This window comes from Lagenorhynchus albirostris, chromosome 2 (genome assembly GCF_949774975.1).
Source record: "Lagenorhynchus albirostris chromosome 2, mLagAlb1.1, whole genome shotgun sequence".
Classification (NCBI taxonomy): Eukaryota; Metazoa; Chordata; class Mammalia; order Artiodactyla; family Delphinidae; genus Lagenorhynchus; species Lagenorhynchus albirostris.
In genome coordinates, this window is record NC_083096.1 from 142,808,227 (window position 1) to 142,824,660 (window position 16,434).

Here is a 16,434-nt window from a genome sequence, read left to right on the forward strand (position 1 = left end):
TGGAGTCCCTGAAGGAGAGGAGGGGTGGACAGAACAATTATTTGATGAAAACTATAAACCCACAGATCTAAGAAGCTCAGAAAACCCCAGCACAAGAAACAACATGGAAAAAAACTATACCAAGGCACATAATCAAATGGCTCAAAAACAGTGATAAAAAGAAAACTTTCAAAGCAAAGAGAGAAGGGTAAAACATTATGTAGACAGGAACAAAGGAGGGAAAACATATTTCTCATCTGAAAAAATGCAAACTGGAAGGCAATAGAGCAAATCTTTAAAATTCTCAAAGAATTAAACTGTCAGCCTAGAATTCTACATCCAGCAAGAGCATCTTTCAAATACAAAGGACGTTATTAGAAATACAGATGCTAAAAGAATTCACCACCAGCCAATCCACACTATAAGAAACATTACAGGAAATCTTTCAGGTAGAAGGACAATGACACCAGATGGAAATACAGATTTATACAAAGGAATGAAAAGCACTGGAAATGGCAACTACATGGGTAAACCTACAAGAAGCTTTCTTAGTTTACATCTCTTTAAAAGATAACTGGAACTATAACTACAATCGTATGACAGAGTGAGGAAATAAACAAGTCTCCCAAAAGCAACTAAACAGTTGGGTAGATTTATTAAAAAAAACCAAAACAAACAAACAAAAAAACCCATTTCAGTGCCCTGGAATTAGACCAAAGACATACAATACACTGAGATGTGTTCATTCATAAAAACTACTGAACTTCAAGTAAGAAGAATAGAGTTGAATCTGAGATTTTCTTGCCTGGGGCTGCCTTTAGCCCTGTTCATAGTTCAGCCAGGGCAAGGTAGTTTGTGAAAACAATAAGCTTTGCTGCTTGAAGGATCTTGCTTGATTTGGAGTGTCTCAGTTAAAGTGGTAATCTCAGTGGCTAGGACCAGTGGCCCTGTTAGCCTGAGGATGCTAGCCTATTTGGAGCAAGTAATGAGCAGGCAGACTAGCGAGAGATTTAACAAGAAGTTCTGGGAATGAGACAGACATAGGGAACTTCATAAACTCTCCAAATACCCAGGACTGACCTTAGTCTGTGCACATGTGCAGCAGTGACCTTAACGGGCCCAAGCCAAGCAACATTCTTGGTCAACAGGGTTAGAGCCCGTGCATGTGCAGAGGAGACATGAGCGAGTCCAGCAGAAAAGAAAAGAATGACGTTTGAATCCCAGTCCATGCAGATCCATTAAGAAAGTATAGATGCCTTACTGGGTAGAGGTATCTGAACACAATCTCTGACCAATCTTTGGCAAAACAGTAAGCTACACAGACACAGGGGACACCATCAGGATGCCAGGCTTAAAATTAAAAGAAGACATAATGCTGGGTGCTTTAAGTATAACTACTCACAATAATCCTGCAAGGTCACTTAGTTAGTGTATAACCAAGAGCCAGAATCCTGTACTATTTCATTCCAAACCTCCATATACTTTCCAAAGAACATACATGTTCTGTTCTTTTCCTATAGTAACTCTTCACCTACGTGAAGCAGCAGGGTATTAACAAAATAATAAAATCCTTCTCTTCCTTCTCATGCAAACCCCAGTAAGGAAAAAGAAAATAAAAATTCCCAACTTACTGCAAGAAGATTCATGATGGTATGCCCCGTCTCTCCAAACAATGGCTTCCGAAATCTGACACTGAACAGTGGGCAAGGATAAACTATGGAAATGAGAAATGATCAGACTAAGTTTGGCAGCTTAAAATTTTGGTAAAAGAGACATCACGTTTCATAGAGTTCTCAAAATATAATTGTAATGACTCATTAGAGCATAAAATTTAGGGCTCAGAAAGTATTTACCATAACAGCATCACAGACAAATTTGGAGCCTTCTACAAACCACACCAGTCTTTTGATGCAGCTGTTTCAAAAATGAACTACATGTCTTAAGAAGCACTCTTTTCCAAACTGGATTAATATATTCTAGGAAACAAGTATCTCCTGATTCCTCTGTGCTCAGGAAGTCTAAAAGAGTTCACTCTTACACATTTCTGACTCAGAACCCTCCTTAGACAAGCCAAACACCAGGTGATCCTATTAGCTGGCTCACTCCTCGAACTTTACGGTTTCAACTGCCTGTACAACACAGGAAAATACAAATGTTTTTCCTCTGCACACAATCCTTTCCTTTCCCTACTTCATTTAGCTGATTCATATGCTTCTTTCACAGTTCAGTCCAGAGGTACCTTGGTCCTTCATTCTTGGTGAAGTTAGAGCCCATCTTTGAACTCCCAAAGAACTCTGTTAACTTTGAACATGTGTTTTGACATAATATACTACTATAATCATGATTTCTACGTCTTCCTTACAAAAGTTCCCAAGAGCCTATAACCACGTCTCAGCCATTTCTGAATTCCGGATTTATTACACATGGTAGGCCTTTATTAAATTCTTGTTGAATGAATGAATAAATAAGTGAAAGACTGAAGGTGACCTGCTGAAAACATATAATACACTGTTTTATGTTTGATAAAATAATTTTTAATGATCTCATTTGATCCTCTTAATAATACCATGCAATATAAAAAAGGCAAGTATTATTATCTCCAGTTGCAAAGGAAACTGACAATCAGACAACTTGAATGACTTCACCCAAAGTTACAGAGCTAGTAAATGGCAGAGTTAAGAACGTTATTCAAGTGGTCTGATTCCTAGACCAGGGCAACGTTGATTAGGAAAAGATATAAAGTTTAAAATAAAGCTTGCATGGGACTTCCCTGGTGGTCCAGTGGTTAAAAATCTGCCTTCCAATACAGGGGATACAGGTTCGATCCCTGGTCAGAGAACTAAGATCCCACATGCTTCAGGGCAACTAAGCCCACGTGCTGCAAGTACTGAGCCTGCATGCCTCAACTACAGAGCCCACACGCTCTGGAGCCCATGTGCCACAACTACTGAGCCCACGCACTCTGGAGCCTGCTCGCCACAACTAGAGAGAAGCCCGTGTGCTGCAAAGAAAGATCCCGCGTGCCGCAACTAAAGACAACACAGCCAAAAATAAATAAATAAATAAAATAATAACAAAATAAAATAAAATAAAGCTTGCATTTAGGCCTTAATATCTTTAAAAACAATCACAGCTTAGTTGCACTGCTATGGCCAAGGGCAAGGAGGCTCTTTTGTTGCTTACTTTACCAGCTGAGAGTGATCTCTATACCACTAGCTTCCAGTATCTGTTACATTATATAAAATATAATTTGTCATAACTATTTTCTAACCAAGTGACAAAAAATATACTTACCATATACAGATACTATAAAAAATAAAGTTACTTGTTAAGTTGATATTCATTTTTTCTGAAGATGATCATGTATCTATCAATTAACCTATAAAACCAGTAATTTTACAAGGCAATAATGTTATTTTGAGTTCTTCCCATTATAGCCAAAATAAGTAGAGACACTGGCCAAATTTAGCTTAGCTATTCCAAAAGAATACTTCCGTTTAATTTTATCACCATGGGGCTCTCTGAATATCTCAAGTCTGTTTAGTCATTACGTCTTGGTCATAATGCTTAGAAGAGGGTATTTTATACTTACGTCGATATTCGGCTCCAAGTCTCAACATTAGTCGGATGGGAAACACTTTAGCCCAAGGAGTTTCCCATTTCTGGATGAGAATCCCAAACAAGTAAGGTGGGGTTGGGAGTACTAGGTCTTGCAGTGACTGGTAAGTAGATGTCACATATAAGAATCCGCCATGTTCTTTACTGCCAAGGAAACTTTGACTGAAGAAGGAATGTCCCAAGTTGCCTACAACATTCCCTAAAACAAAAAAGTTCATTAATTACCATCAATAAATCAATCATATTTTTAATAATCATTATTATCAGCACTGGGCCAGACACTACCAAACAATAATTCCCAACCTTTCACTATGAAAGACACATATTTATAAAGTTGTTTTTAAATAAATGGCATTTATTAAATGAACACTTGTTTTCCAATTTTATCAGGGCTTCTGGTGAGCATAAAATACCTTGTATTATCACATTCTAGTTTGTCTGGCTAAAAGCCAAAAATATTGATGCCTTCCTTTAGATTAAACTTACTGTATGAATTACTTTAGAGGTCTCAGTATAAAAATTATTGCCTCAAATGTCACCAAAAAAATGTTAAGATTAGGTACCTGTTCTCACAGAGCTTACAATCCCATTGAGTAAATAAATTCAATTCATGAACATAATGAATTAAGACATTAAGTACAACTATATACATGAGATATTAAGGGAAGAAAATTTATGGAGAAAGTAGTAAAACAGACAGGATTTATTCTATTTTTGGTTGAGACAAATATGAAACATAAACAACTTAGGGTTTATTTAAATTCATATTAGGCAGGTTTTTTGTTTTTTAGTTGCAAATGCTCTTAACTAAGCACTTTCTAATTCAAATTTTCTGAATGAAACAGCAACAAATCACCCTTCATTAAGGAGACATTCTCCTCAGTTTAGAACTACAAAAGAACTTCATGACAAGAGCTGTTCAATAATGTAACAGCAGATTTGTTCACTAGACATGTGCAAGCTTCCTTTGATGCCTCTGAAAGAAAGAACAGCAAATACAGAAATCGCCATCAGAGAAGTTAAATGCTTACTTTCCTTGAAAAATAGAGTCTATTTGCAGAACAGTTCAATGATGGAACATAGAATCCTTGAGTGAAGTGGAAGCTACGCTGACAGTAGGGAACACAAGTGAAGGGAAGACTTCCCCACAAAACCAGAAACTTTATGACTGAAAGCCATGTTCACCTGCACATCATCATCGGCCAAATACATTTAGGGGCAGTACCCTTGCCCCAGGATTAACAAAATCTGGGGGACCTCCCTGGCGGTCCAGTAGTTAAGACTCCACGCTCCCAATGCAGGGGGCCTGGGTTTGATCCCTGGTTGGGGAACTAGGATCCTGCATGCCACTTGGCACAGCCAAAAAATAAATAAATTAATTAAATTAAATTTAAAAATAAATGAGAACCTACGGGGGAAAAACCCCCAAATCTGGCTTTACATTTAAGCTGCTGGGCCAGATCTATAAAAACAAAATAGGGCTTCCCTGGTGGCGCAGTGGTTGGGAGTCCACCTGCCGATGCAGGGGACACAGGTTCGTGCCCCGGTCCGGGAAGATCCCATGTGCCGCAGAGCGGCTGGGCCCGTGAGCCATGGTCGCTGAGCCTGTGCGTCCGGAGCCTGTGCTCCGCAACGGGAGAGGCCACAACAGTGAGAGGCCCGCGTACCGCAAAACAAAAAAAAACAAAAAAAACAACAAAAAAACCCAAAATAATCCCCATATCAAGGAAGTAGTACGTTATTTTGAAAAAAATCAGATTTTGGAGTCTCAGAGACATGGGTTTGAACACTAGTCCCATCATTTACTATTATGAGATTGGGGACAAGTTACTTGACTTAAGCCTCAACATCTATGACAACAAGGGAAGATTATACTAAGTTTCAGACCTGATGTGAATAAATGATAGAATATATGTAAAATGACAAGCAGCACCTTGCACAGTTTGTTCTCAAAAAATGTTAACTATTACTTTTATAATGCAAATATTACATATAATGAATGATCAACCAAACATTATACAACTTTCTTTGCTTTATCAAAGATTTTAGAGTAAGGTTTTTATAAATTTTCATCTTTTCACTTGAGTTGGGGTGTGGGGAGAGAATGGGAAACAAAAGAGAAGATTTTTTTCCCTCCACAATGGAGACTACACCACAGGAGTCCTCTAAAGCTCTAATGACAGCAGAATGTTTATCTCTCACAAGAATGCCCTAGTGAATATAGCTCAGAGGTGAAAACTGTGTTAAGCTTGGTACTCAAAGCATTCATTCATTATTCCTTTGGGATCTCCCTATAAGAGACTGGAATCTATTACTGGTTATTGTTCCACAGATACTAATAACTTTTCTGCTTCTACCACCTAAAAACCCTCCTCCCTACCCAATCACACTCAGATTCTTCATTATGTCCCTTTACATTATAAAATATATCTTCTATTATTTAAGCATTTACTTTCTTAAAAATTGAAAAAAAAAATGGATAGATCTCTATCAATTCTAATGAATAATTTAGTTTAGATTGCCATTTATCACCTCATCTAAAAATAAGTAACATTCCATGGGTATAGCTATCAACTAAAATAAAATACTGGGTATGAGAATTTGACCAAAAAAAGCTTTCATTTGAAGACTTAAACTGGGGCTCCAACATTAAAAAGAACTCCAAAAGAAAGCAATGTTGGGAGTGAAAGAGAAGTAATACTCAAAGAGAGAATAACTAAGAACTTTCCAAATTAAAGAAAGAAATGTGTTTTCAGATCAAAAGTACACTTTAAGTACAAAAATTAGCTTAAAAATATTCTAAATACATTTTTGTCTAAGTTAATTCTTAGGCTGAGATAAACTTTCACATTAAAAAAATGAAAGATCAGGGACTTCCCTGGTGGTCCAGTGGGTAAGACTCCGTGCTCCCAATTCAGGGGGCCCGGGTTCCATCCCTGGACAGGGAACTAGATCCCACATGCATGCCGCAACTAAGAGTTCGCATGCCGCAATTAAGAAGTCTGTGTGTCGCAACTAAGAGTCCACGTGCCACAGCTAAGAAGTCTACATGCCAGCAAATAAAAGATCCCGTGTGCCACAACCAAGACCCAGTGCAGCCAAAATAAATAAATAGGTAGGTAAACAGATAAATAAATAAGTAGATTTTCAAAATGAAAGATCAAACTTCATTGTGTTTGTGGCCTATAATTTTATTAGTATATTACACATTAATAAAAATAAAATTCAAAGAAGTTGAATGCAATTAACACCATACAAATCAGTAATATAGTGCCTTAAAGTTTACATTGCCTCTTGATAAATCTATATAGGATAAGAAAGAAATTTAAACTAATCAAAAGTGCATCTGGGTTAACCCAGGTGGCTACAATTTAAAGGAAAAAATAAGGAAGACTGCAGAATGAGAGTAGGTGACTAAAAGAGATAATAAAAAGAAAAAGATCTTTCAAAGATCTGAAATTATAGAAACTTCCCAAGTGACCTGCTTGAGTGACCCATGGTATTTCTTTCTCAGGGACCAGAGACACACTGGGTCTCAGAAACACTCTTAAGCTGATCTAAATAGTATTTTCTCTTGTCTCCAAGTCCCACTGGGAACAGGAAGTCAGGAATAATAAGCACAGCATTTTTATTAATAGAAGTGTTCTCTCAGGACTCCTTTCCTCCAGGTGCTTTTCCGCCAAATGACATAAAAAGCTTGCTAGTGACATCACCCCAACTGATTTACTCCCCAACTCACAGTTTTTAAATTAAGCCTCTCCAACGTGCCAGACCATTTGTTCTAAAGGTTGGTATATAGAGTTGACCCAGACAGATAAAACTCTTGCCCTCATAGAGCTTATATCCTAATGAAGGAAGACAAACAAACTATTTCAGTTAGTAAAGTTAGTGATAAATGTTTTGAAGAAAATACAACAAGGAAGGTAATGTGAATAATTGACGGGGGCAGGGGAGAGAATACTTCTTTAGCCGTGAGAGTCAGGGAAAATCCTCAGAGAAAGAAACATTTGAGAACAAACCTAAATGAAGAGAAGAAATCAGCCAGTAAAGCTCTGAAAAGAACAGCACTCCAGGTCGGGCAGGAGTAAATTCAAAAATCATGAATTGGAAATGAGTATGACAGGTTCAAAAGTCACAAAGATGATCAATGTAGCTAAAGCAAACTGAGGACTATTAAGAGATAAGGTCAAAGAGACCTTTAAGGACTAGATCATATAGGACCTTTATAAAATGGAGTTTATTCTAATTGCAGTGGGAAGACAATGGAAGGTTTAAGGCAGCTTTAATTGTGCCATCATATTCATCACCATGTTACTAGGCTACACAAATGTGCTCTCAATTCATAAGGATTAGATTTAGGACACCCAAGAAATAGTTGAGAGACGATAAACAAGTCTGCAAATGTAAAATTCTGAATAATTTAAAGGGAACAAAAAGCTGTTTTCAAATGTAGAAATGATCTAACCTACAAGGTTAATATTTATGTTCTGTGCTTATAATTGTCTTCTTGCTTTGTTCTGAAGTTAAATCTAAAAGTTGAAAATCAGTAACAGTGTAAACCTTATTATATCCTTAATAATCATATAATTATTATAATTATTAAATATTAATCAATTCACATTAACATTTCTCTTAAATTAATAATCTTCTTGAAGAAAGAAATATTAAACTGGAAGAATTCACTGAACAATGTACCCAGGTTCCAGCACAAAAAAGCAAAGAGAAAAATTATACAAAAGAGCAGTTAAGAGATATTGAAGACTGATTTCAGAGGCCCCAACATCAAAAAAAGGTTTCCAAAAATAGACAACATTGGGAATAAAAGAGTAGTAACATTGAAAGAGATAATAATTAAGAATTTTCCAAAGTAAAGAAAGAAATGTTTTCAGATCAAAAGTACACTTTTAGTACTCAGTAGTAAAAATAAAAATAAATCCACATATGTGTATACATAATAGACCCATGGAATAGAGTCCAGAAAGAAACCTATGCATATAAGGTAAAATAACATTCAAAAACAGGACCAAGGTAATTCAATGGCAAAAGTATAGTCTTTAACAAATGGCCCTGGAACAATTGAATATCTATCTATAAGCAGGAAAAAATCAAAAACAAAATGCACAAAAAAATTCCCAAAACAAAACTTCGAGAACAAAACTTCAAGCCTTACCTCATTCCTTGTACAAAAATTAACTCCAAATTAATCATAGATCTATATGTAAAAGCTATAACTATACAACTTCCAGAAAAATACAGGTGAAAATTTTTGTGACCTTGGGTTAAGGCAGATTTTTTAGGAAACTGAAGATAAACTATAAAAGAAAAACTGATAAATTGGACTTCTATCAAATATTAAAGCTTCTACTCTTTGAAAGATAGTTAAGAAAATGAAAAACATAAGTCATAGACTGGAATATAATATCTACAAAACGCACTATCTGATAAAAGACTTGTATCCAAAATTTATGAAGTACCAATAACTCATTAAGAAAACAACCCAATTTTTAAATGGGCAAAAAAAGAGCTACAGATGGCAAATAAGCATATGAAAAGACGCTCAATATCATTAGTTATGAAGGAAATGCATATTAAAACCACAAAGAGATACCACTAAACACTCATTAGAAAGGCTTTTTTTTTTTTTAAAGGAGTATCAAGTGGTGGCAAGGATCCAGAACAATTGGAACTTTTCATACATTGCAGGTGAATGGATAAACAAATTGTGGTACAGACATCCATTCAACCATATGGATGAATCTCAAAAGCACTGCGTTAAGTGAAATAAGCCAAACATAACAGTGAGATTCCATTTATATAACCTTCTGGAAAATGCAAAACTAGAGGGACAGAAATCAAATCAATAGTTGCCAGGGACAGAGGGTAAGGGGAGGGGATTAAATACAAAGGGACATGAGGCAAGGTTTAGAGATGATGAAAACATTATATATCTTGATATTGGTGGTTGTTACCTGACTGTATCTGTTTGTCTAGACTCACTGAACTGAATATGTATATTTATATACAGTAATATATGTCTGAAAAGGCACATATTATTAGATATAAATTACATGTCATAAACCTAACAAAAACTCACAGAGAACTTTAACAGTGGACTTACAGATAATCAAGGATAAAGAGAAAATCCTAAAAGCCAAAGAGAAAAGACAAATAACTACTTGTTAAAAAAGAAAAAAAAAAAACTAGACTGCAGGAGATGCCAAAAGACAAGGAAGTAATACCTTCAAAGTACTTGCTAAGGGGAGGTTAAAGGAAGAAATGAAGGAATGAGAGAAAGAAGGAAGAGAGGAAGGGAAAAAAATCTGTTAACCTAGAATTTTGTAGCCAACTAATTATTCAAGAGTGATGGCAAAATATTTCAAACATACAAGGACTAATGGAGTTTAACAACCATAGGCCCTCACCAAGAGAACTAATGAAAAGATGTATTTCAATAAGAAAAGCAAGTCCTAATGGAAATATGGGATACTAAAATAGCAGATATAGAGAAAATATAGTGGCAAACTTAATAATTTTGATTGAATTGATATTGATTTTTATACTGATATTAAAAACTGAATATAATTGAATTAAGTAAAAACAATTATTTTTTCTTTTACAAAAGCTAAAACCAACCACAACAATAGTAAGAATGGTAAAGATATTAAACGAGTGAAGTATGCTTAGGTCTGTGTCACGTTTGGGAGGACAGAAACGCTCTGAGGCAGAATTCTGTCTGCTTCCTGGTGTACATGCCTTGTTTAATTCCCTCCCCTTGCATGGGGAAAACACCTATGAATATGATGGGCGTCATTCCCATGATTAGGTTACTAATTAACAAACTTTGAGTTCATCAACAGGGAGATTATCAGACTGGGCCTGACATAAGGTCTTTAAATCTAGGTCTAGAGGTCAGAGAACCAAAGCAGAGACACACTCCTGATGACCTGAAAGAAAGGAAACATCCATGTTGTAAACCATCTACGGAGCCATGAGGCAAGGAACTGCAGACAGCCTCTAGGAGCCGAGAGTACTCCCCAACCAACAGCTAAAAGAAAGCAGGGATTTGTAAGAAAGTGAATTCTGCCAACAACCTGAGGAACTTGGGCTCCAAATGAGAAGGCCAGCATGGCTGACACCTTGAGGCACCCTGAGCCGAAGATTCAGCTAAGCTGTGCCTGGACTCCTTACCTATGGAAACTATGAGATAATAATTTATGTTGTTTCAAGCCACTAAGTTTGTGGCTTAGAAATATAGTAATAGAAAGCTAATACATACTGAATAACTTAACTCTGTCAGAAAAAGGTCATAATTGAGTGTTTATGTTGAAAAAATTAAAGGAATCCCAAAGAAAATGCTAACATAATAGAAACATGAGTAAAAGACATAAACAGGGACATATTTGTCACAGAATACAAAATGTACATGGCTTATAAATATATGAACATAATAGTTAGTGAAATGCAATTCGAAATGAGACACCGTTTTATATCCACCAGACTGGCAAAAATTAAAACTCTCATAATATCAAATGTTGGCAACTCTTATACACTGAAGATGGGGACAGATAGATAAAAACTGGAAAACCTCTCTGGGAAATAATTTAACATCATCTAATAAAGTTGAAGAAATCCATACTTTATAAACTTATAAGTATACATGTACAAAAAAATTTAAAGAACATATCTGAAAAACAGTAAACTAGTAAGAAGAGCAAACTGTTCATCATAAAGAGAATAAACTGTGGTAAATTTATGTAGTTCATATAAAACAGTAGCCTGAAAATGAATGAACTAGAGGCATGAATGAATGACAGAAACATATGGTAGAGTGAAAAAAACAAAGCACATAAAATGTGTACAGTGTGATCACATATGTATAAAGTTCACAAACATACGAAGTAATATAATCCTTAGAGATGCAAACATTTGTGATAAAATTATTTTTAAAAAGCAAGAAAAGGGGGCTTCCCTGGTGGCGCAGTGGTTGAGAGTCTGCCTGCTGATGCAGGGGACGCGGGTTTGTGCCCTGGTCCGGGAGGATCCCACATGCCGCGGAGCGGCTGGGCCCGTGAGCCATGGTCGCTGAGCCTGCGCATCCGGAGCCTGTGCTCCACAACGGGAGAGGCCACAGCAGTGAGAGGCCCGCGTACCGTAAAAAAAAAAAAAAAAAAAAAAAGCAAGAAAAGTATAACACAAGATTAAATACAATGGTTACCCTAGGGGTTGAGGATGGGAAGTCTGGAAGGAAGATGTAATCAGGAAAGAAAAAGGAAAGTTTCAGTGGATTAGTCATTTTTATCTCCCAAATTGGGTATTTTGTTTGTGGGTGGTTATTTAGTTATTAGGCTTTATAACTTGAACAATTACTAATATATATATGCTTATACACTTTTCTACATACCAAATAGTTTTTAAAGATAATTAAATGCATTCAGAAGAAGAAATTGCTTCTATCTGGGAAGATCATCAGGGGAGAACTCATGGAGAAAGTGGTCATTGATACGACTTAAGAGAACTGATAGGATATAGATAGTTGGGGTTTCGGGAAATAGCATGGTGTGGGGGGGGGGGCATCAGGATCACAGGTAAAGAAGGAGGAAATCATCAAAGTATACAACAAACCAAGAACTGTTTAGTTTGGCTTCACTGTAAGTATGGGGAGACTACTAGTGGGAAATGAGACTGGAAATATAGGATCAGATTATGTAGAGCACTGAATATCAGAGTACACAGTTTATTCTAAAGGCAACACAAAGCCAATAAAGGTTTTTGAGTAGGAGAGGGAAATAACCAGAGATTAACTCCAAAAAAATAATCTGATAGATAACAATTCATTCAAATTCATGTTCTGAATGTCTGTTTGCAAAACATGAGAGTAAAACACGGAGGAGGAGACCTTCAAGATGCAGGAGTAAGATGTGGAGATCACCTTCCTCCCCACAAATACATCAAAAATACATCTACATGTGGAACAACTCCTACAGAACACCTACTGAACACTGGGAAAAAACCTCAGACTTCCCAAAAGGCAACAAAATCCCCACGTACCTGGATAGGGCAAAAGAAAAAAGAATAAATAGAGACAAAAGAATAGGGATGGGACCTAAACCTCTGGGAGGGAGCTGTGAAGGAGGAAAAGTTTCCACACACTAGGAAGTCCCTTCACTGGCAGGGATGGCGGGTGGGCGGGGGGGAAGCTTTGGAGCCATGGAGGAGAGTGTAGCAATAGGGATGCAGAGGGCAAAGCGGAGAGATTCCCACACAGAGGATCGGTGCCAACCAGCACTCAGCAGCCTGAGACTGCTTGTCTGCTCACCCACCAGAGCGGGTAGGGGCTGGAAGCTGAGGCTTGGGCTTTGGAGATCAGACCACAGGGAGAGGACTGGTGCTGGCTGTGTGAAGACACCCTGAAGGGGGGCTAGTTAGTGCCACAGCTAGCTGGGAGGGAGGCCAGGAAAAAGTCTTCACCTGCTGGAGAGGCCAAAGACCATTGTTTCGGGGTGTGCAAGGAGAGGGGCTTCCTGCTCCATATGCCCACAGATGGCAGAGCACCACTTAAGTGAGCTTCAGAGATGGGCATGAGCCACGGCTATCATTTCAGACCCCAGAGACGGGCATGGAATGCTAACGCTGCCTCTGCTGCCACCAAGAATCCTGTGTGCAACTGCAGGTCACTTCCCACACCCCTCCCAGGAGCCTGTGCAGCATGCCACTGCCACAGTCCTGTGATCCAGGGACAACTTCCCTGGGAGAACACATGGTGCACTTCACGCTGTTGCAAGGTCATGTCAGCCTCTGCTGCCGCAGGCTCATCCCACATTCCAACTATGACTACCATACCCCTCCCTCTCCCCAGCCTGAGTGAGCAAGAGAGCCCTAATCAGCCACTGCTTTAACCCCATCCTGTCTGGGTGGGGAACAGATAGATGCCTGAGGGTGGCCTATGTGCAGAGACAGGGTCAAAACCAAAGCTGAACCCCAGGAGCTGTGTGAACACGGAAGAGTAAGGGAAATTTCTCCGTGCAGCCTCAGGACCAGTGGATTAAATCCCCACAATCAACTTGATAAACCCTGCAGCTGTGGAACACCTGAAGAGACAATGAATGTTCCCAAAATTGAGGTGGTGGACTTTGGGAGCAACTGCTGACTTGGGATTTGCTTTCTGCATCTGACTTGTTTTTGATTTTATGTTTATCTTAGTTTAGTTTTTAGTGCTTGTTATCATTGGTGGGTTTGTTTATTGGTTTGTTTCCTTTTTTTTTTCCTTTTTTCTCCTTTTGTGAGTGTGCATGTGTATGTTACTTTCTATGATTTTGTCTGTTTTGTTTTGCTTTTAACATTTGTTTTGGGGTTTTATCTGTTCATTTTCTTTTCTTCCTTTTCTTCCAAGCCATGTGGCTGGCAGGGTCTTGGTGCTCTGGGCAGATGCTGGGCCTGAGCCTCCAAGGTGGGAGAGCTGAGTCCAGGACACTGGACCACCAGAGACCTCCCGGCCTGAAGTAATATCAATTGGCAAGAGCTCTCCCAGAGATCTCCATCTCAACACTAAGACAGAGCTCCACCCAATGGCCAGCAAGCTCCAGTGCTGGATGCCCCATGTCAAACAACTAGCAAGACAGGAATACAACACCACCCATTAGCAGAGAGGCTGCCTAAAGTCATACTAAGTTCACAGATGCCCCAAAACACACCACTGGATGCAGCCCTGCCAACCAGAAGGACAAGATCCACCCTACCCACCAGAACACAGGCACCAGTCCCCCTCACCAGGAAGCCTACACAAGCCACTGAACCAACCTCACACACTGGGGGAAGACACCAAAAATAACAGGAACTATGAACCTGCAGCCTGCGAAAAGGAGACCCCAAACACAGTAAGTTAAACATAATGAGAAGACAGAGAAATATGCAGCAGATGAAGGAGCGAGGTAAAAACCCACCAGACCAAACAAATGAAAAGGAAATAGGGAGTCTACCTGAAAAAGAATTCAGAGTAATGACAGTAAAGATGATCCAAAATCTAGGAAACAGAATGGAGAAAATACAAGAAATGTTTAACAAGTACCTAGAAGAAATAAAGAGCAAAGAAACGATGATGAATAACACAATAAATGAAATTAAAACCACTCTAGAAGGATTCAATAGCAGAATCACTGAGGCAAAAGAACGGATAAGTGATCTGGAAGATAGAATACTGGAAATAACTGCTGCAGAGCAGAATAAAGAAAACAGAATGAAAAGAATTGAGGACAGTGTCAGAGACATCTGGGACAACATTAAAAGCACCAACATTTGAATTATAGAGGTCCCAGAAAAAGAAGAGAAAGGGTCTGAGAAAATATTTCAAGAGATTATATTTGAAAACTTCCCTAACATGAGAAAGGAAATAATCAAGTCCAAGAAGCGGAGAGAGTCCCATACAGGATAAATCCAAGGAGAAACACACCAAGACACATATTAATCAAACTATCAAAAATTAAATACAAAGAAAAAATATTAAAAGCAGCAAGGGAAAAGCAACAAATAACACACAAGGGAATCCCCATAAGGTTAACAGCTGCTCTTTCACCAGAAACTCTGCAAGCCAGAACGGAGTGGCAGGACATATTTAAAGTGATGAAAGGGAAAAACCTACAACCAAGATCACTCTACCCAGCAAGGATCTCATTCAGCTTCGATGGAAAAATTAAAACCTTTACAAACAAGCAAAAGCTAACAGAATTCAGCACCACCAAACCACCTTTACAACAAATGCTAAAGGAATTTCTCTAGGAAGGAAACACAATAGAAGGAAAAGACCTACAATAACAAACCAAAAACAATTAAGAAAATGGTAATAGGAACATACATATTGATAATTACCTTAAATGTAAATGGATGAAATGCTCCAACCAAAAGACACAGACTGGCTGAATGGACACAAAAACAAGACCCATATATATGCTGTCTACAAGAGACCCACTTCAGAACTAGGGACACATACAGACTGAAAGTGAGGGGACAGAAAAAGATATTCCATGCAAATGGAAATCAACAAAAAGTTGGAGTAGTAATACTCATATCAGACAAAATGGACTTTAAAATAAAGACTATTACAAGAGACAAATGAGACATAATGATCAAGGGATCAATCCAAGAAGAAGATATAACAATTGTAAATATTTATGCACCCAACATAGGAGCACCTCAATACATAAGGCAAATGCTAACAGCCATAAAAGGGGAAATCGACAGTAACACAATCATAGTAGGGGACTTTAACACCCCACTTTCACCAATGGACAGACCATCCAAAATGAAAATATATAAGGAAACACAAGTTTTAAATGACACATTAGACCAGATGCAATTAATTGATATTTATAGGACATTCCATCCAAAACCAACAGAATACACTTTCTTCTCATGTGCACATGGAACATTCTCCAGGATAGATAATATCTTGGGACACAAATCAAGCCTCAGTAAATTTAAGAAAACTGAAATCGTATCAAGTATCTTTTCCGACCACAATGTTATGAGACTAGATATCAATTACAGGAAAAAAACTGTAAAAAATACAAACAAATGGAGGCTAAACAATATGCTATTAAATAACCCAGAGATGAGTGAAGAAATAAAAGAGAAAATCAAAAAATACCTAGAAACAAATGACAATGAAAACACGACGACCCAAAACTTATGGGATGCAGCAAAAGCAGTTCTAAGAGGGAAGTTTATAGCAATACAATCCTATCTCAAGAAACAAGGAACATCTCAAATAAACAACCTAACCTTACACCTAAAGCAATTAGAGAAAGAAGAACAAAAACACCCCAAAGTTAGCAGAAGGAAAGA

At 37.9% G+C, this 16,434-nt stretch overlaps 1 protein-coding gene across 1 annotated transcript in view; it reads right to left on the reverse strand.

Moving 5' to 3' along the window:
* Window positions 1–16,434, reverse strand: part of ZFYVE9 (zinc finger FYVE-type containing 9) — a 185,690-nt gene that overhangs the window by 41,732 nt on the left and 127,524 nt on the right. The window contains exons 11-12 of the mRNA XM_060140064.1: window positions 3,572–3,796; window positions 1,611–1,693 (exon numbers count right to left, since the gene is read on the reverse strand). Coding sequence (XP_059996047.1) covers window positions 1,611–1,693; window positions 3,572–3,796 — 308 coding nt within the window. The remainder of the gene's footprint in view (window positions 1–1,610; window positions 1,694–3,571; window positions 3,797–16,434) is intronic.